Source organism: Rattus rattus, chromosome 18 (genome assembly GCF_011064425.1).
Source record: "Rattus rattus isolate New Zealand chromosome 18, Rrattus_CSIRO_v1, whole genome shotgun sequence".
In the NCBI taxonomy this organism is placed as follows: Eukaryota; Metazoa; Chordata; class Mammalia; order Rodentia; family Muridae; genus Rattus; species Rattus rattus.
Genome location: NC_046171.1, coordinates 44,836,977 through 44,855,571, shown reverse-complemented (window position 1 = coordinate 44,855,571; position 18,595 = coordinate 44,836,977). Strand labels below are relative to the sequence as shown.

The 18,595-nt window shown below is 50.2% G+C and overlaps 1 protein-coding gene across 1 annotated transcript in view; it reads right to left on the bottom strand.

The window, feature by feature from the left end:
* Prep (prolyl endopeptidase) overlaps positions 1–16,990 on the bottom strand; it is a 95,102-nt gene extending 78,112 nt beyond the window's left edge. The window contains exons 1-2 of the mRNA XM_032888595.1: positions 16,790–16,990; positions 10,803–10,877 (exon numbers count right to left, since the gene is read on the bottom strand). Of these exons, the coding sequence (XP_032744486.1) occupies positions 10,803–10,877; positions 16,790–16,834 (120 nt within the window). The 5' untranslated portion in view covers positions 16,835–16,990. The remainder of the gene's footprint in view (positions 1–10,802; positions 10,878–16,789) is intronic.
* Positions 16,991–18,595: the final 1,605 nt, after the last annotated feature.

The window sequence follows — 18,595 nt, the reverse complement described above, 5'->3', positions numbered from 1 at the left end:
GGGCCTCGTAGAAACCCAGCCGGCTCTCCCTCCCATGTTCTGCTTGTCCCTGCTTGCTTTCTCACTGGAATTAACTACTGTCAGTCAAGGAGGGGAAGAAAGAGAAACCCTCCCTTGACTATAGAAGTCTGGCATCACTCTTGGTACTGTTCACTGCCCATTCACAGCTAAAATTTTAATTGCATTTGGTTCCGAGTCTCCACTAACCAAAAGTCTGACAGTAAAATGTAAACTTCAACCCTAGATATCTAACTATTAAAAAATGACACAGAAGACACATCCTCTCTGGAATAACTGACGTGTCACTAAGCAAATCTGAAATGCAGTGAGCGTATCTGGGAAGTAAAGGCACGGACCAGGGGAAATGGTTCATCGGGGACTGCTGTGCAAGCTCGAGGACCTGGGCTGTGCACCACTGCAGCTGGGCTCTGCTGCAGACGGAGTAAGGGACCGTCTCAAAAAATATGGTGGAGAGCTTAAAGACAAGTGACAACTGCTGGCTTCCACATTCCCACAAATGCGATCTGCTCTGAAGCATCCGTTTGTTCGTTCATTCTCCCCCCCCTCTTTCACACACCCACACCCACACCCACACCCACACCCACACACACACACACACACACACACAGAGTTAATGAGATGTGGAGAGAGAGGGAGGGAGGGATGGAGGGAGGGGAAGGAGGGGGAAAGGGAGGGAGGGAGAGAGAGAGAGAGAGAGAGAGAGAGAGAGAGAGAGATAGGTTATATAAAGTGCATGAGAAAATGTGTATGAGGAAAAAACGTGTATGTGTGTACACATGTGTGGGGCAGGGGAAGATTATAAATTAAAGTTCATGAGATTTGGCCAACGTGACCAGAAAAAGACTATGTATAATGTGTGTGTATGTGTATGGAGGGTATCATAAAAAGTTCATGAGACTTGACCAAGGGGCGATTCTTTTAAAGAATGCCTGACCCCTGCTGGCCAACCAGAGTATCCACTCCTTAGATGCAGGGTCAGTGTGGAATCCACACAGGAGAGGCTGCTCTGGGGAAAGGAAGGCTCGCCTATGACTCTCACAGGCAGTGGCAGAGGGCCCTTGATCTAGTCCATGGCATTTAAATTAAGGGCTGCACGGGGCTGGGCTTGGACTCAGTGCATACCTGGATACACAGGGCTCTCCCTGTGTCTAAGCAATGAGGGGCATCTGGTTCAGGTGAGCACTGTACTCACACAGTGGCCATTGGAAAGCAACGGTGAGATCTTACCATCTGCAACAGGTTCAGTGCAACTGGCCTTACAGCGACGAACACGGCCGCTAGCCTGGGCAGTCTGCCCTCGATACTCTGTCAGTCCTGCTCGTTTTAATGGCAGTTTCCCACCAATTCCTGTCTACAAAGCAAGGCCATAAGATGCTTTCTTGGGATCAGAGAACAAAGGTAGACGGACTGCCTGGTCTCTGGAGACATCAGGCTGGAAGGAGGGTGAAGCCTAAAGGAACAAAGACCTATCTTTCCCAACCACAGAGGAGCCATGTGGAAAATACACAATGACCTAATGGACTAAGAGCCAGGTTCCCAGGAACACTGTACACACCCATTCCTAGATCAGGCTGATCCTAAACAGCCCCCCCCCCCACACACACACACTTGCACACGCACACACACACGCACGCACGCACAACCCTGGACTCCCTGATGTAGCGTGCTCCCACAAGCTCCTTTCCATGGGTTTCAGACTTGCTAATCAAGAGGCCAGACAGACAGTTGTAGGAGCCTACAATTCGCTGATAAAGGTGGGAGTGGTCACCAGCAGAGACTGACCAGAGCTCATCCCAGAGCTGACTGGAAAGTCTGGAAAAACAAAATTCCTAAACCAAAGATCACCAAGGTAAACTAAACTAAGCATTCACATTTGTAAAAAAGTAAAAAAAAAAGTAAGAAACTTACTAGTAAAAGTTTTAAAAAGCCTAACTTGTGAGTCAAAGAACTACTTTTCATGTTTAAAAGAAAAAAAAAGACACTCAGGCAAAGCCCTAGTCAAACTAAAGGTGAGGAGATGGATACTCAAAATTCAAAGGGACACGGATACACAACCTGACAGTGTGACCAGGGAGCGTGATCACCACCCAGCCTGCCCCACGCTAGCATCCTAAAACGCCCAGATAAAACGGGCCATTTTCTGAGAAATACGGATGATTCGACATGACAGAAACTCTTGGAAAGGTTCAAAAACTAATCACAGCATACGGCCCTGTCCCACACAGCTCCACAGAGGAGGTCTCTAAATCATGGATAAGCGGACGGCCCCTGTGCTGTGTCAACTGCCCACCGTAAGTGCAACCAATGCCGAGTGTATGATAGGCAGCACTTCCTGTGAGCCCGTGACTTTGATGAATGGCTCGAAACTATTTAATCATCTAATTTTTCACATCTACGTGAGGTGGTTTCTTCGAATTACAAGGTAAGAAAATTGAGGCTTTAGAAAGGCTCAAAGCCTGACCACACAAACTATTAAAACTGTGGAACTGGAGCTCAACGCCGTCTTTACTTCTGAAGTGGCTCGTTTAATGGCTACATATTACCGCCTGAACAGCCAGAGTCCAAGTGCTGTAGAGTCCTCTTGAGTTGCTGCTGGGAAGAATGGAGTAGGAAGAAACTTCTGGAAGAAGGAAGCCAACGGGGGAAGCTGAAAAGCACCCGGATGTACGCCAGCCTGGGGTGAGGAGGAGGAAGGCAAAGATCTTCCGGAACTACCAGATATCAGTGACTCAACAGCTCAGGTCCAAACGCTCAGCTCGCCCCGAAGACCTGTAAGTGTTCTGAGACTCGGGCTTCCCCGGTGAGGAAAAACTAGACCCTGCCTACCCCCACCCTGCTCTCCTATGCTGTAATTTACGAAGAAGCTAATTTAAAAGGAGGGCTGGAAGAATGGAGCCACAGTGCCTGGTCAGTGGGCTCGACCTAACCCTAAGGCGCCATTACCCTCCCCTGACCCTGCCCTAGCAACCTCCCAGTCAGAATCCCAGGCTTTCTAGATCATAAAGACGAGGGATGGGAACCAGAGATTTCTTTTTTTCTTTTTTAGGTTTTTAGATTTATTTACTTATTTTGTATATGAGTACACTGTAGCTGTCTTCAGACACACCAGAAGAGGGCATCGGATCTTATTACAGATGGACGTGAGTCACCACATGGTTGCTGGGATTTGAACTCAGGACCTCTAGGAAGAACAGTCGGTGCTCTTAACCACTGAGCCATCTCCCCAGCCAAGGCCGGATGCTCCATAAGTGGCTCTGGTGACTTCTGCAAATGAGCACTGTTCCCCATAAACACAGCAAGGAGAAGGGCAGACGGGTTAAGAGCAACTAAACATGGAAGAAAAAGAGGAGACGGTTATCTTTGCATTTGGCTTTTTAGTTCTTTCTCCTTGGGTGTGAGGAGTGACTGACACACCCTACACATTACACACTCGCCTACTGCCACTAAGTTGCGTATCTAGCCGTAGTTGTCACGGGATGCCAGCATCTCACAGAAAACCAGAAGCCTGAGTGAATGGCTACAGGGAAAACGGATGTGTCCTTATCCCCCTTTACCAGTGCCTTAGAGGTCAGCTTCTCTATCGTGGGACTTTCTCAGGGAGTAACCAAAAAGGACCAGAGCCTAAGCTTCCACTCAAGGTGCAACTCAACTTCCCTTCGGCACCGACCCCCGAGAGCTCGAAGGCGGCCTCTCTATCATGCAAGTCTCGAATGCATTCCACAGTGGCACACTGCACACCACAGCACGTGCAACCTAAGAGCTGGTACAGGAGCTGAAGGCAGCAAGGTGAGAGAACGGGAGGAGAAGGGTGAGACACCAGAGGGCCCGTGGCCGCCAGAGCGGCTGCCGCCCCCCTTCCTTCCTAAGTGAGCAGGATTTCCAGGTTGTTTGTCCTGCCAGCTCGGGAACCAGTGTCCTGAGTCAAGAGAGGAGCACTCGTCTGCGGCTTGGCTGACCAAGACCCTCTGGGGGCACAGTTACCTGAACGAGAGACAGAGGACTGAGTCACTGCAAACAGCCTTAGCAGTGGTGGGTGCAGAATGAGAGGTCCTCCCTGAAGTCTGCCCGCTCCAGGCGTGGCCCGCAGCCCATCCCCGTGACCGCCTTCAAATCCTGCTGTTGACCCCTCTGCTTAACGCAGCCAGAAGCGGCTTCTACTGCTTCCGTGAAACAAGGGTCAGGGAGATGGCATGGACCATCCTTAGTCTGATGCTCAAAACGCACATCCATGCGTGCAATAATAAGTAAAACCACTGACCCAAAAACTCTGGTACAGAAAGCGAGACAAGGACAAAGAAAACCAACAGGCAGGGAGGACCTGAAATGAGTCACTGGGTGCCAGCAACTTCCTCACACTTCTGCCAATTATGCCAGCAAGCATCAAAAGGAATTCGTACCCTAAACGCATAATAATGTCCAGGGTAGATCTAGGCGAAGTATGTTTACAAACGGAACTTAGGCTGCACAATCCCACAGGAGGGGAGGAGAGATCGGAGACAGAAGTCCTGGAGGCTGCAATAATGTGGCGGTAAGTTGACCTATAAAGCCTTCTCTGCCTCTATTTGATAGGGTGACATACAGCGTCATTCTCTACCGAGGTTCTGACACGAGACATTAATGAACGGGTCCATTTCACAGGCCAGCCTTGCCAGTGTGGCTCTCGATGTAGCAATTAGAAAGGAGGCACCAAACGGCTCTAAGGTGACCCCTGGTCCAGTTTACCTGCCATGCTTGCAAACGCTGGAACTGGGTTCTCAAGTGGGCTGTACTAGAGTGGAGATCAAAGTAAGAACGTGGGTTTCTTCTGTGAAAAATCAAGGGTTCAAGAGGAAAACTTGCTGGGTTTCCAGGTGAGAATTTAGAGTCTTTAAAGTTCAACACTGAGTTGGTGACTAAAAGCAGGGCTGGGAAGCTGGTCTGCTGTAGGCAGCAGCGCTCAACCGCATCTCGCTTTGCTCACTGTTGACGTTGAGGGGAGCTTTAGGCACACATTCTCACAAGGGTGTCAGGACCTCACAGCTGAAGAATGAGCAAATCCGTGTGCGTGTGTGTGTGTGTGTGTGTGTGTGTGTGTGTGTGTGTGTGTGTGCGCGCCTGTGTGTACATATGCATGTGCGTGTGTGCCTGTCTGTGTATATGCATGTGCGCGTGTGCCTGTCTGTGTGTCTGTGTATCTGTGCCTGTGTGTGTGTGTCTGTGTGTCTGTGTATCTGTGTGCGTGTGCCTGTCTGTGTGTTTGTGTATGTGCGTATGTGTTTGTGTCTGTCTGTCCATGTTCACGCAGCCTGAGCAAACCTGTATATGCAGGTGCATGTGTATGTGTGTGTGTGTGTGTGTGTGTGTGTGTGTGTGTGTGCGTGCGTAAATGCCTGTCTGTCTGTGCATGTTCACGCAGCCTGGGCAAACCTGTGTATGCAGGTGCATGTGTATATGCATGCGTGCATGTGCCTGTGCCTGTGCCTGTGTGTCTGTCTGTCTGTCTGTGTTCACGCAGCCTGGGCAAACCTGAGTATGCAGGTACATGTGTATATGCGTGTGTAAAGGTTGGTGTCAGGTGTGTTCCTTGATGGGTCTCTATCTATTTTGCAGGATCTCTCTCCCTGAATCCTGAGCTCACGGATTCACCTGGCCTAGATAACCATCTTGTTCTGGGGCAGCAAGTTCTCAACCTGTGCATCCAGACCCCTCTAGAGATTTCACCGAGGTCACTTAAGACAGGTATTTTGATATCTTACATTACAGCCCGTAACAGCAGCAAAGTGATGGTTGTAAAGTAGCAATGAAAATGACTTTATGGTTGGATCAGCACAGAATGAGGAACTGTATAAGGGTCACAGCATTAGGGAGGTTGAGAGACATTGCTCCAGGGACTCTCTGCCTCCCGTGCACTGGGATGACAGGTAAGCCACCACACCCACTACGCCTTCACATGAGCTTTGGGGTTCAGTACTCTAGCACTCATGTTTGCACAGCAAGTGTGTTACCCCTGAACTGTCTCCGCTTGTTCTTATGAAGGGGACGAATGCTAAATTTAATAGCTTCCTTTGGTCACAGAAGCACAAATAAAACCAAGGGCTTAGTTATGCCCTCCAACTTCTAGGTCATCTAGCCAGTACTCCATTCCACCGCACAGAAGCATTTCACAGGCTACAGGAACAAAGCACACATCTCCACTGGTCAGGAAGTCTTCAAAGAATACAGTAAACCAAAGCCAGCCTACGCTTGGAGTCCCTGTGCGCCTAAATTACCCTGTGTGCGCTCATGGCTACCTCGTGGTTTAAAGCCATTTCACTAGCACTACATTGCTCTGAAATCCCAGGGCGGGCTTCCAGCCTACTGGCTTTCCTCAAACCCAACACTGCAGGGGCCTGGTGGGGTGATGCAGTCAGGGGTCCCTGCTCGCCTGGCTCTGGACCACTCTAGGAAAAGCTCTTGTTCCAGGTAGACCCAAGCTAGAGTAATAAACGGCAACTTCTCCTGAATACGTCAACATCTGAGAGGAAACCGGAAGCCAAAGCAAGCACATGGAAAACTGATCTCCACAGATACAGGAACGGAGCCTAAGAAAGGAGGTGTTCATCTCCTAGCACCCGTCCTCCAACGGTCAACCCGTGACCTTACTCATCTCAGAAACACTGGGTTATTAAAACATCCTAGGCAAGGAAAAGAGAGGCGCTGGGGCAAAGGAAGAAGATACGGTGTTTCGGGCCTCTCATCTCCCTGCTGGGAAGCGTAATGGCGCTACCCCAAGCAGCTCGGTCGATAGGAGAATGGCAAGAGAACGTGTGCAGTGCTCTAGGAAAGAAAATGTACACTGCATTCTCCAGAACAAATGGCAGTCCTGTCTTACTTCCTTTTAGAGAGGGTAACTCACGCACGATCTTTTCTATTGATTTTTCTTCTGGTTCCTATTAAGAATTCTCTCAAGAAATAGAAGGTGAAGCGAGCTGCTATCTTCCCTTTGCCAGGAGCAGTTCTCAAGAGGAAAAAGCCATCAGATCTGCGCGGCTGACTATACACTTGGTTCCTCAAGAAGTGCTCAATGCCCAGGAGTTCAGAGATGAGATCAGAGACTGGCTTGACAATCGGAATTTCACTGGATATCCCCTGAAAGATATAAATGCTTCCTTCCCCTACGCACATCTCCTTCAGGGACTCAGTACCAACTCTAGGAGTCAGTTAGAAGGGTGAAGGGATAAAGGCTACACAGGATAAAGAGAATGAGATCATAGATGCTGCTTTCATCTGGACCCGAGGGCTACAAAACCAAGCCTGAGGAGTAAGATAAAATGCTAAAATCATTACAGTCCGAGATACCAGGAAACCGTCCCTGTGGACTACTACCAGCTCCCTGGAGAACGAACCCAAGTTTACAACCCCTGCAGTGACCCAAGATGCTTCCCAGACGATAGAACAAGGGACACAGTCCCCCAAAGGCCTGAGAGGCCAGGCAGAGCCAAGAGGAAGAGGAGCCCTTGACGAGATATACAAGCAAGGAGAGCTCCTCTGAGCGTGGCATTAGATTTCTGGACACGCTGGCCTCTCATCTTGAAGACAGTGGTTTGCAGAAGCTCCTCAACTTGGTTATAGCCTGGTAAACCCATGGGAAGTTTAAAGCAAAGCAGTGGAGAGTGCTTTTACAAGGCTACACTTAATGAATAGAACCGTATTAGCAACTCCATACGCTAGAGACTCTTGGTGGTTGACTCTGACCGTCCTGTGGCTTGGCCAGTTTGGTGCCACAGCTCCTGCTATGGTCAGACAGTGCCACACACCCCATCGCTAGCTGAGGAAAAGCTACATGCAGAATCCCAACCGCCGCTGCCACTCGGTGCACAGTGGTTTCCTCACTGTCATGTTACGTTGTCGCCCCGCGTCAAGCTCTGCCTGTATGCTGAGGAAGGCGAGTTGGGGCAGGCGGCAGAGGAGAAAGGCAAGCACATCTAGGAACATGGAGACTTTGTGGACTGGCAAAGGAGGAGTGACTGGAAGCACACATGGACCACTGGGACCTGATTTTCTCACTTTCAAATCACAGGGAAGGAATACAAGCCTCTCGGGACTTAGGCACTCCATGCCGAAGACTGCCCTGGCTGCCTGATGTCTCATTTATACCAATGAGGTTTTACTGTGTATAAAACCTTTCTGCTCTAGCAGAGCTCAGCAGCTCCTATGCCAGGGCAGGGACACACAGGCGGGGGTGGCAGAGCTCCCTCCATGGCCAGAGGACTCAGGACCTGGGGTGGGGGTGCGGGGCAGTCACAGAAGCCTGGCAGCAGGGCGAGCCAACAGTGAGATGTCTCTGCTTTTCAGGAAACACATCTAGAAACTGAAGCTAGAGGAACAAGGCCGCGCTTTCCAAGACAATGTGAGAAGCCCAGTTTCTAAACAAGCAGTGCCTCAGACAGCACGGGAGCCTTTACCCCTGAGAGGCGAAACTCCTTCAGCTGTAACAGTGACGATTGCCCCTCAACTCCATTAGATACCTTTCCTCTCTGGGCCCACAGGCCTCTCATCCCTGGAAGTCGCTGACGGAAGCCAGGCCCCAAAGCCTTTGAGCTGCTATCACTGGAACCCCAGGGTAGGCACCTGTCTCCTCTCTCCAGGACCACTTATCTCAGATTAGGAGGTCCATGGTCAGCAGGCCAAGTGGGGCCTCTCGAAGCCCAGCCGGCTCTCCCTCCTGTGCTCATCTGCAGACTATGCACTGAACTATGTGTGAGCTACGGTCTGGAACCTCTGCTATAAAACAGGTACGTGACACCGACAGCCTCAAAGGTTGCCGCCCGGACCTCCTCTCTCTAAACCGCCTCCCTGTTAGAGTTTTCCAGTTATAGGCCTGCTCTGATACTCTTTCAGATAAGGTAGCTCCTACGTGCCCAGCGCGGTCAGAATTAGAAAACCTATACTGTTAAATACCAGAGTAAATCACAGCAAGCCTGTGATTTGCCTTTTCTTTTTGATTAAAAATAAAATAAAATTGAAGGGGGGAAATACATGCTAAAGTATTCTAAAGACACTCGAATATGTGAAATGGTATTTCTTAACTGTCTTAATGTTGTGGAGACAGACACTTCAACCGAAAACAGCTTGGGGAAGAGGAGGCTGGATTTGTCATACAGGTCGTGTAAGTCATCACTGCGGCAACCGGGACAGGAGCTCAAGCCAGCAGCCTGGAGGCAGGAACTAAAGCTGAGGCCATGTAAGGATGCCGCTTCCTTCCTTGGACTTGTTTGACTACCTTTCTTATACAGACCAGACCCACCTGCTTAAAGATGGGACCAGCCAAGAGGGCTGAGCCCTCCCACACCAACAAGGAAAGCAACCCCCAGACCTGACCATGAGCCAGTCTGATGGAGGAAGTTCCCTAGCTGGGGTTCACCCTTCCTAGATAACTAGGGTATATCAAGTCGACAAAGGCTAGGACGAGTGTGTTAGAGACAGTCCTTGGTGGTCTGTGTGTGTGCATGTGTATGTGTGCATGTGTGCGCGCACATGTATGTGTATGTGCATGTGTGTGCACATGTATGTGCATGTGCGTGCACATGTATGTGTATGTGCATGCGTGCATGTGTGTGTATGTGCGTGTGTACGTGTGTGTGTTCATGTATATGCACATGGGTGTGTGCATGTATGCACATGAGTGCATGTGGAGGCAGAAGTCTACTGATGCTGTTGCACTGGCTGACCAGTAAAACCCCAGGACTGTACTGTCTCCAGCACTGAGGCTATGGTTACACCTAGATTTTTATGAGTATGGGTGATCTGAACTCAGGTCCTCAAGCTTGTGTGGCAAAGACCTTACTGATGAGCCATTTTCCCAGCCCTGGGACACATGTTCTCATGTACAAAGCAGTGTGTGCGTGTGTAAGGGGGGGGTGCAGACAGACAGACAGACAGATTATACCTCAAAGCCTCAAAAAAGTGAGGAACTTAAGATATCAGGTGTGTAGCAATGCCTTTGCCTCCTAAGTCTGAGGCCAGCCTGGTCTACAGGACAAGTACCAGACAAACCAAGAAAACCCTGTCTCAAAAAAAAAAAAAACAAAAAAAACAACCAAATATATGTGCTTGTGTGTGCAATGCATGTGTGTGTGCACACGTGTGTGCATGTGCATGTGTATACATACAGAGATTTTGAGACACAGCACTCCTTCCGAGGAAGCCTAACCACTTAGCATATGTGTAACTGACAAGTTCCCCCGTGCACAGGAACAATCCCCACGGCATTTGAGCAGAACTTCGCTAATGAAATCGGGCTTCAGCTGGGCCCTGGAAAACGGCTCTCCAGAACAAAACAGACTTCTACGTTCTTAAGAGTTTCCCCTCTGCCCTGCCTTTAACAAAACCGAATAATACTCTTATAATTTTGACTTTTTTCTTTGTTGTGTCAAAACCAGTAGTGGATTATCCAGAGTAGTATTTTAGTAGGATCTTTTTCTTGCCCCAACCCTAGGAGGACTAAGGCATCATCTCTCGTGCCATGTCTGTCTGTCATACTGTTTTCTTCATCCCTTCTAGGGTTTCCCCTCCAAGTGCGCTGTTCATCAGTGCCAGGACAAGCCACGTTTATCTACATTTATTCACTCTGGGGACTAAATGTGTTGGTTCCTTTCCCTCCCCTCCAGAAACATCTGACCAAAAGTTGGGGTACCTACAGGTACACACTGTCCCAAGGCAGAGATACAAGGAGACGTGGGAAGAAAAACCCAAGGCTACCGACGTCCGCGGGTGAACGGGGTCTCTGAGATAGTTTACCGATCACCCCAAACCAGAATTACCTTTGTCTGTTCGCTGTCTGGGTCTTCAAGCCAAGCATAAGGGTCGCAAATTTTATGTCCATGATAATCCTGTACCTGTAAGAAGACAAAATGAGGTCTTAATTAGTACTCAAGCTCAACAAACAGTATGTACTGTATATATAATGTGGCAGAGAAATGGGAGAGGCCAGGCAAAGACACTACCTGGCTCGGGGGCAACAGGTCTGCCCAAATTACCACAGGAGCCAAAGTTGGCAGGTTCTCAAAGGTGTCAAGCCACTCTCCATGAAAAGAGTGCCTTAGCTCCAGAGGGAAGAAAGATGGAAGGTCAGAATGGGAAAAGGCTCCAACTGTATGCAGGGAACAGGAAAGGCTCTGACTGTATGCAGGAAACAGGAAAGGCTCTGACTGTACAGCAGGGAACAGGAAAGGCTCCAACTGTATGCAGGGAACAGGAAAGGCTCTGACTGTATGCAGGGAACAGGAAAGGCTCTGACTGTACAGCAGGGAACAGGAAAGGCTCTGACTGTACAGCAGGGAACAGGAAAAGGCTCTGACTGTATGCAGGGAACAGGAAAGGCTCTGACTGTATGCAGGGAACAGGAAAGGCTCTGACTGTACAGCAGGAAACAGGAAAGGCTCTGACTGTATGCAGGAAACAGGAAAAGGCTCTGACTGTATGCAGGAAACAGGAAAAGGCTCTGACTGTACAGCAGGAAACAGGAAAGGCTCTGACTGTGCACAGGGAACAGGAAAGGCTCTGACTGTATGCAGGGAACAGGAAAAGGCTCTGACTGTACAGCAGGAAACAGGAAAGGCTCTGACTGTGCACAGGGAACAGGAAAGGCTCTGACTGTGCACAGGGAACAGGAAAGGCTCCAACTGTACAGCGGGGAACAGGAAAAGGCTCCGACTGTGCACAGGGAACAGGAAAAGGCTCCAACTGTATGCAGGGAACAGGAAAAGGCTCCAACTGTATGCAGGGAACAGGAAAAGGCTCCAACTGTATGCAGGGAACAGGAAAAGGCTCCAACTGTATGCAGGGAACAGGAAAAGCCTCCGACTGTATGCAGGGAACAGGAAAAGGCTCTGACTGTATGCAGGGAACAGGAAAAGGCTCCGACTGTATGCAGGAAACAGGAAAGGCTCTGACTGTACAGCAGGAAACAGGAAAGGCTCTGACTGTGCACAGGGAACAGGAAAGGCTCTGACTGTATGCAGGGAACAGGAAAAGGCTCTGACTGTGCACAGGGAACAGGAAAAGGCTCCAACTGTATGCAGGGAACAGGAAAAGGCTCCAACTGTATGCAGGGAACAGGAAAAGGCTCTGACTGTATGCAGGGAACAGGAAAAGGCTCCGACTGTATGCAGGAAACAGGAAAAGGCTCCGACTGTGCACAGGGAACAGGAAAAGGCTCCGACTGTGCACAGGGAACAGGAAAGGCTCCGACTGTATGCAGGAAACAGGAAAGGCTCTGACTGTGCACAGGGAACAGGAAAGGCTCTGACTGTGCACAGGGAACAGGAAAAGGCTCCAACTGTACAGCATAGAACAGGGAAAGGCTCCGACTGTGCACAGGGAACAGGAAAAGGCTCCGACTGTGCACAGGGAACAGGAAAGGCTCTGACTGTACAGGATGGAAGGAAGGCTGATGGCTGGGCTAAAGAACGTCAAAACTGTGTCACTGGGGTTTACACAGAAGGACACGATGCAGCGGGCACACAAGAAGGACACGGCTGTAAGGCAGCCACCACACACGTGCGTTGAGCCTGGGTGACGAAATCAACTCTCTCCGGCATGGCAGACGATCGGCTTTGCTTTTGAGTCTGAACTATTAAAAGGACGTTCCTAATGCACAGCATGGTTCTCTTACCAGCTCCAGAAGCTGGCCTACACACCTCAGCACATGCTCAATGGACGGCTCTAGAGATGGCCTTTCATCGCTAGCCATCATCCACTTAGACCACCCTGACACTTGAAGAAAGGAAGCTGCTAGCAGAAAGGACAACTGCTCCTCGCTGGTGGAGCCTGGTGTGGGCGGAGCCTCCGGCGCTCCCAACTAAGGGACACCCTACAGTAGTACAAAGTCCGAGGCCTGGCCTCAAAGACAGGAAAGGCGGGCTGGGAGAAACAGGCTCGCCCCTCCTCACCACTCTCTAAGACCATGCCTGAAGACACAATCCGAAAGTAAAAACCGTTACACGGTCTCCCCACTGAGTAGGGTCAAGATCGATCTGGTTGACTAAACCCCATTATCGGTTTCTCCAGCCCAGTGTGTGAGTGATGCCAGCACTCGGGCTAAGACTGCTTGTATCGGGCTGCAGGAATGCTTCCTCTATCACAGATAGATGTCTAACCTGTGTCCTTGCTTTACGCCGTAACAGCAGAAGGCTAGGGCTAGTCCCCAAGGAGGGCCAACTCTCCTGGAGAAAGGCAGCCTCTGCATCCCCTGCCTGTACCACCAGGCTGTCTGCATTCCTCCCTACCTGGAGCCACCTGAGAGAAGAAAAGGACACACAGAACAGGCCCGGTGAGCAGGAAAAAGATTCATTATACAACGGACAGACCAGAGCGGGAGACCTAAAAACAGACTAAACTTGCTCCTCGAGGGTCTTCATAAAAGCCAATTTTCCACCTTGATCTGTCAATTTTGGCTGATGGCCACTCAGTCAAAGCATTTTGAGATCTCCTACAAGCCCTTCTCATCTGACACCCCGAGTGGATAAACAGGCTGAGAATTAAAGACTCTCTCCTTGCTGTCGATACAGAAGTCACAGTTCTGAAGGCCCTCTGAGGTGCTCTGGCAGGCACAGGATGGAGCAGCCATCCACATTCAGAGTCAAGCCTGCAACCAAACCAGCCAGGCAGCCTTGAGTCCAGACCACAAAACGTCCTTGGGCATACCCCAAGCTTAACCTTTCGTAAGAAAGTACAAAAAGTTAAGTAGACTGGCAGTTCCACTGCTTGGAGAAAAGTGTTGCTACGATGAGTATTCCCCGAATATTCACAACTCTGCTATACAGAAAAGGGTGGATTTATACAAATGGCTGTTCATATTTCCACACCACAGACGGAAAAACACAAATCCCGAGGTTAAGGAGGACAGAGGTCAACGGATCTGCTGTGCACAGGCAGGAGTCTGTGAGTTAACATTAGCCACAGATCTCATCACAGTAATTTATCCAACCCTTGCTGTGACATAGGGAAACTAAAGCCAGCAAGAGCTAAAGCAGTCAAGGCCTGGGGGCTAATCAGTGGGGCGCAGCCCCACAGTAGCTGGCCCTAATGTCATTCTATGTACTTAGGTGCATAGACTTGACTAAGTGTACCCCAGCAAGTACGTGGCTGGGGCTTGAACTCAGAACCCATTGCATCCCATATCCTGAACTGACTCAAAGTGGTCACCCTAATAGGACGCAGATAGCTCTGTCTTCCCAGATCTGGCTTAGTAATCTCGAAGACAAAAATTCAAGACAAATTTCGGACTCGCTAGGATGCTCCCGTTGTCCATCCCCAGGAGCTACGGTCCACAATGTCCCCCTTCCTACTTTTTTCCCTTTATTAGACTCTAGTACTATCGTAGCTATACCCCTTGAATAGTTACATACATATAACTCATCGTGATTTAAGTGTGGAAACCACCCTTGCCCTCCCCGAGAGGCTGAGAGGCTGATAAGACACCTCTCTGCTTCCTGCTGTCCCTACTGCACTTGCACCTGTGAGATGGCTCGCAGACTGTTGTGTCCCCCCCCCCCTCAAGCCTGGAGCAGTGTCTCTTCCCAGCTACCTCCCAGACCGACTTTCCGTGGACGGCGTGGTCATGAGGGTCTCCCTGCTATCCCACAAGTAAATTCGGACTTTACAGCCACTCAGGCTTGCACAACGATGGCTTTATTTTCATCTCAAGACTCAAGAATGTCCACTCTTCCTTAGCCAGCGAACTCCAAGCTCAATTGGGAAATTATTCCCGCCTCCTGAGAGAAATTCGCCCCCTTTCCCGTGTTCTCCTAACTCGGCACTCTTTTATGAGGGCTCGAGTGTCCTGTGGGAGGCCTAAATTTCCTGACCTGTTAGACTTAACAATGACACAGAACAAGCAATGGTGTTACATGGGATTTTCTGTTCATGAACACCCATGAGCGTCATGCACAAACCCCATATTTAGGGGGAACGCATAAGCACGGCTGGGAGATGCTCCTCGAGGGACAGAACCCCAGCATATGCTATAGGGGACCAAACCCCTATAAGCATACGATCGAGCCAATGTATGAAGTCAAGACTATGACCCGCTAGTACAACCCCACTGTAGGAAATGCCACCTGTGTAGGTTATCAGGCCAACATTAGTACTCCATAAAGCCAGAGGCTAGACCGGGCTGGTACTCCTTTGCCAAGGCCACAGGCTTGAGGGGTATCATGAGATCTTCAGTGGGAAGGAAATGGACTGTATTAAATTCTAAACACTCCTTCCACAGATGTGTGCAAACTTTTAGAAACTTCGTAAAATCCATGACTTGATCCTTCCAGGAACTGTTAAATAATGATCAACTACAAGGTCGGGGCAGACTGGAGTAAGGGAAAATTAAGCAAGAGCTAATACCATCCTCACTCCACCCCCAAGTTCAAAAAAAAAAAAGGGGGGGGGAACCCTAAGAATATAAAGAATATATTTATCAAAACCACAAAATGGTACTATATATATATATATATCACATCATTATAATAACATAATATATATATATAATACACATCACTAATAACATATATATGTATACATATGCTAAACCGAAGTTAAAAGACATTGGAGACTCAGAGTCCAATCAGTTTCACACCTCTGCTGCTGGCCCACTGCAGGGCTAGGCCACCTAATAGACAAGTCTTCCCTGAGCAAGTCAAGGCCTGTCAGCCCTAATAGTCCATTCATAAAAGAAGGCCTCAGACATGAACTCATAACAGGTAAGACATTTGCCCAATGTCACTCAGACAGCGAGAGACACCCAACTAACAGACAGCATTCAGGTTGTCTGGGGGTTAACCAGTCCCTGTGATAGACAGAAACGCGGTTACAGGGATAGTTGGAAGTTCACTTGGTAGCAAGATGGCCTTTAATGCTGGAGCCTTTACCTCCACGGGTGATATGCTGAACCAAGAGGGCATTTTCTGGCATGAACCAGATCAAAGTAAACAGGAAAGAAAAAGAGAATGGTATTATACAAAAATATTTTTTACTTTGATTCTGTTTTAAGTAACCTGAGAAATCAGGTTGTGACTACAGGAATTAAGGCCCTAATGTTTGGATTCAATCCACTTAAGTTCCAAAGTACTTTACACACACACACACACACACACACACACACTTCAGAATTTCACTAACTGGGTCTGGAGTTCACCTGCAGCTTAGGTAAACAGTTAACTCCCAGTGGGGAGAACTTTCTTTCCAAAAGGCCACCCCATCTTAACTTCCTTTCTTAAGCAAACCTGGCTGACCTCAGGACACTGTGGGCCCACTGCGCCTTCCCCAACACTGTCTCCTTATTTGCACCTCAGCAACCAACGCCAGGCACCCGATTGGGGCAGGGCAGCCTTAAAGCGCAATGAATGAGCTTCAAACTCCAAGGACTTGCAAATTCCAAGTTCTCAAAGTTTGCTTTTGTTTTCAAATCTTACATCATTTCCAACGCATACACACCAGCATACACTTCGTGCTACCACCATATTTAAGCCAGACTGCTTCTCCCCTTACAAACACTGGAGTACGTTCTGGCTGCCCACTGCTCCAGACGCCCATGCCTGCACTGGGGGTCTGTCCTTGGAGCCAAGCGGCGTAGACCACCGGCGCGGGCACGTGGGCCGCGGCCGCTCGCCGGCTCCGCGCTGGGAGGAGCCCCGCGACCCCGGGGAGGCTCCGCAAACAAAGGCCGGGGAGCCGGTGGGGGACGCACGGGGGCTGCGGGAGCCGAGCTGCGGGCGGCGCGGGCCGTGTGGCGCGGTGAGAGCGGGGTACTCACTGAGGTCTCGTCGCGGTACACGTCGGGGTACTGGAAGGACAGCATGGCCGGAGCCGGGCGTGGGCCGAAGGAGGGGGAGAGCGGGCAAGGCTGGGCGCGGACTGCGGCGGAGGGCGGCGTGCGAGCAGGCGGACAGCTGGCGGGCCGGCGTGCACGGGCGAACTCACGGCGCGGCTGTGCGCCAAGCAGGAAGACGCTGTCGGCTAGGCCGGGAGCCCCTCCCCGGCGGGCGGGCCCAAGCGGCGGCAAGAGGGAGCGGAGTCGCCGCGCGGGCGCCAGAGCGGGCGCACAGCTCCCTCTGCAGGAGCGCCAGCCGCGCCCGGGCGCACGGAGGAGCACGCTGGCGACGCCGCGCCACGCCGCTCGGCGACCGGCCTCCCGCCGCCCCTCGCTACCCCGCCTTCCCTCCCTTCGCGCCGGGGAAGAGAAACTTTGCCTTTTCCCTGGCCATAGCCAGCTTTCCCCAACCCGCGGGCTCGCCTGCCACTCTGGATATGGAAGAAATGTTTCACGGTGATCGTGAAGGAAGCTCACCTCCCTCCTTCCCTCCCCTCCCCTCCCTCCACCCCAACCCTTGATGGACACCGGGAGCTCGGCCTCCAGGCTGTGGAGGTTCTTTGGAGGTGTTGCCAAGACGATGGATGACCCCTTGTTGATTTACTGACTGATGGGGAAAGGACTGCTGGTTATTTAGGGTCCTTGTCTTACCCTATGACTCCTCCCTTCTGCTTTGGGTTTTGTATTTTGGGTAACACTGTTCCTATGTTGGAAACAGACAGGATACCTGCCTGATCTCAGACCCATGAAGATTGACCAACTACACTTCTCTACCCATGGGCTAACGATAGCTTGTGTTCAGGCCTCGCTTTGTGGTCCCAGTTCTCAGTGTGTATAGCGCGTCCCTACCTTCCTACAAACCATGGGAAAGGAAAGGCCATCAGAAAAAGCCAGCGTGGTGGGAGAATTCTCACTGTTGGTTTTAACTGTCAAGGCTCCTGTTGCAGGCTAGCACTACTGAACCCAGATGCCAGGGGCTGCCAGGCGTTCTAGCTCCTGCCATCTCAGAGATAATAATCCCAAGGACACTCAGAAAAATCCCCAGAAAACACTCGATGCCACGCTAAACGTTGATTTGAAAACTGTTATTGTCCCGGCTTTACACTTGCGATAAAATGGAACCAATAGTAGGGGTGGCCTATAAAAGAGGGCCGGGAATCGGTCTCTGAAGCTGAATTACATTTCATTTCTACTTGTCCGCTGCCTTTCCCTTCAGAAGACATAGAGAGATGCAGTCTACAAGGACATCCTTTTAGCAAGAGAAACTTGAGTTTGACTACTTAGGCTAGAAAGCCTGAGAAGTGCAGCAGCAGCTCATTGGATTATTATTATCATCATCATCATCATCATCATCACCACCACCACCACCACCATCATCATCATCATTGACCCTGTTGCTGTGATAAGAACGCTTTGACCAAAAAGGAACACGGGGAGGAAAGGGTTTGTTTCTGCTTACAGGTTAAACCTGAGTCATTTGTTGTACAGAGGCCCAAGCCTGCTTACTCATGGATGGTACTTTCCACAGAGGGCTAGGCCTTCCTACATTGAATAGCAATCAAGAAAATGCCCCCCCAGACATGCCCAAGGCATCTGCTAAAGACAACCCTTCCATTATTCCTTCTTCCCAGGTGTGTCAAGCTGATAAACCTTGACAATACCCACAGAAGAACAGAGCCTCACATATCTTCACTCTCTCTCCTTTTCGTCTAGCTCCTTGGGCCGTGACCGATGAAAACCTGTCTCCCT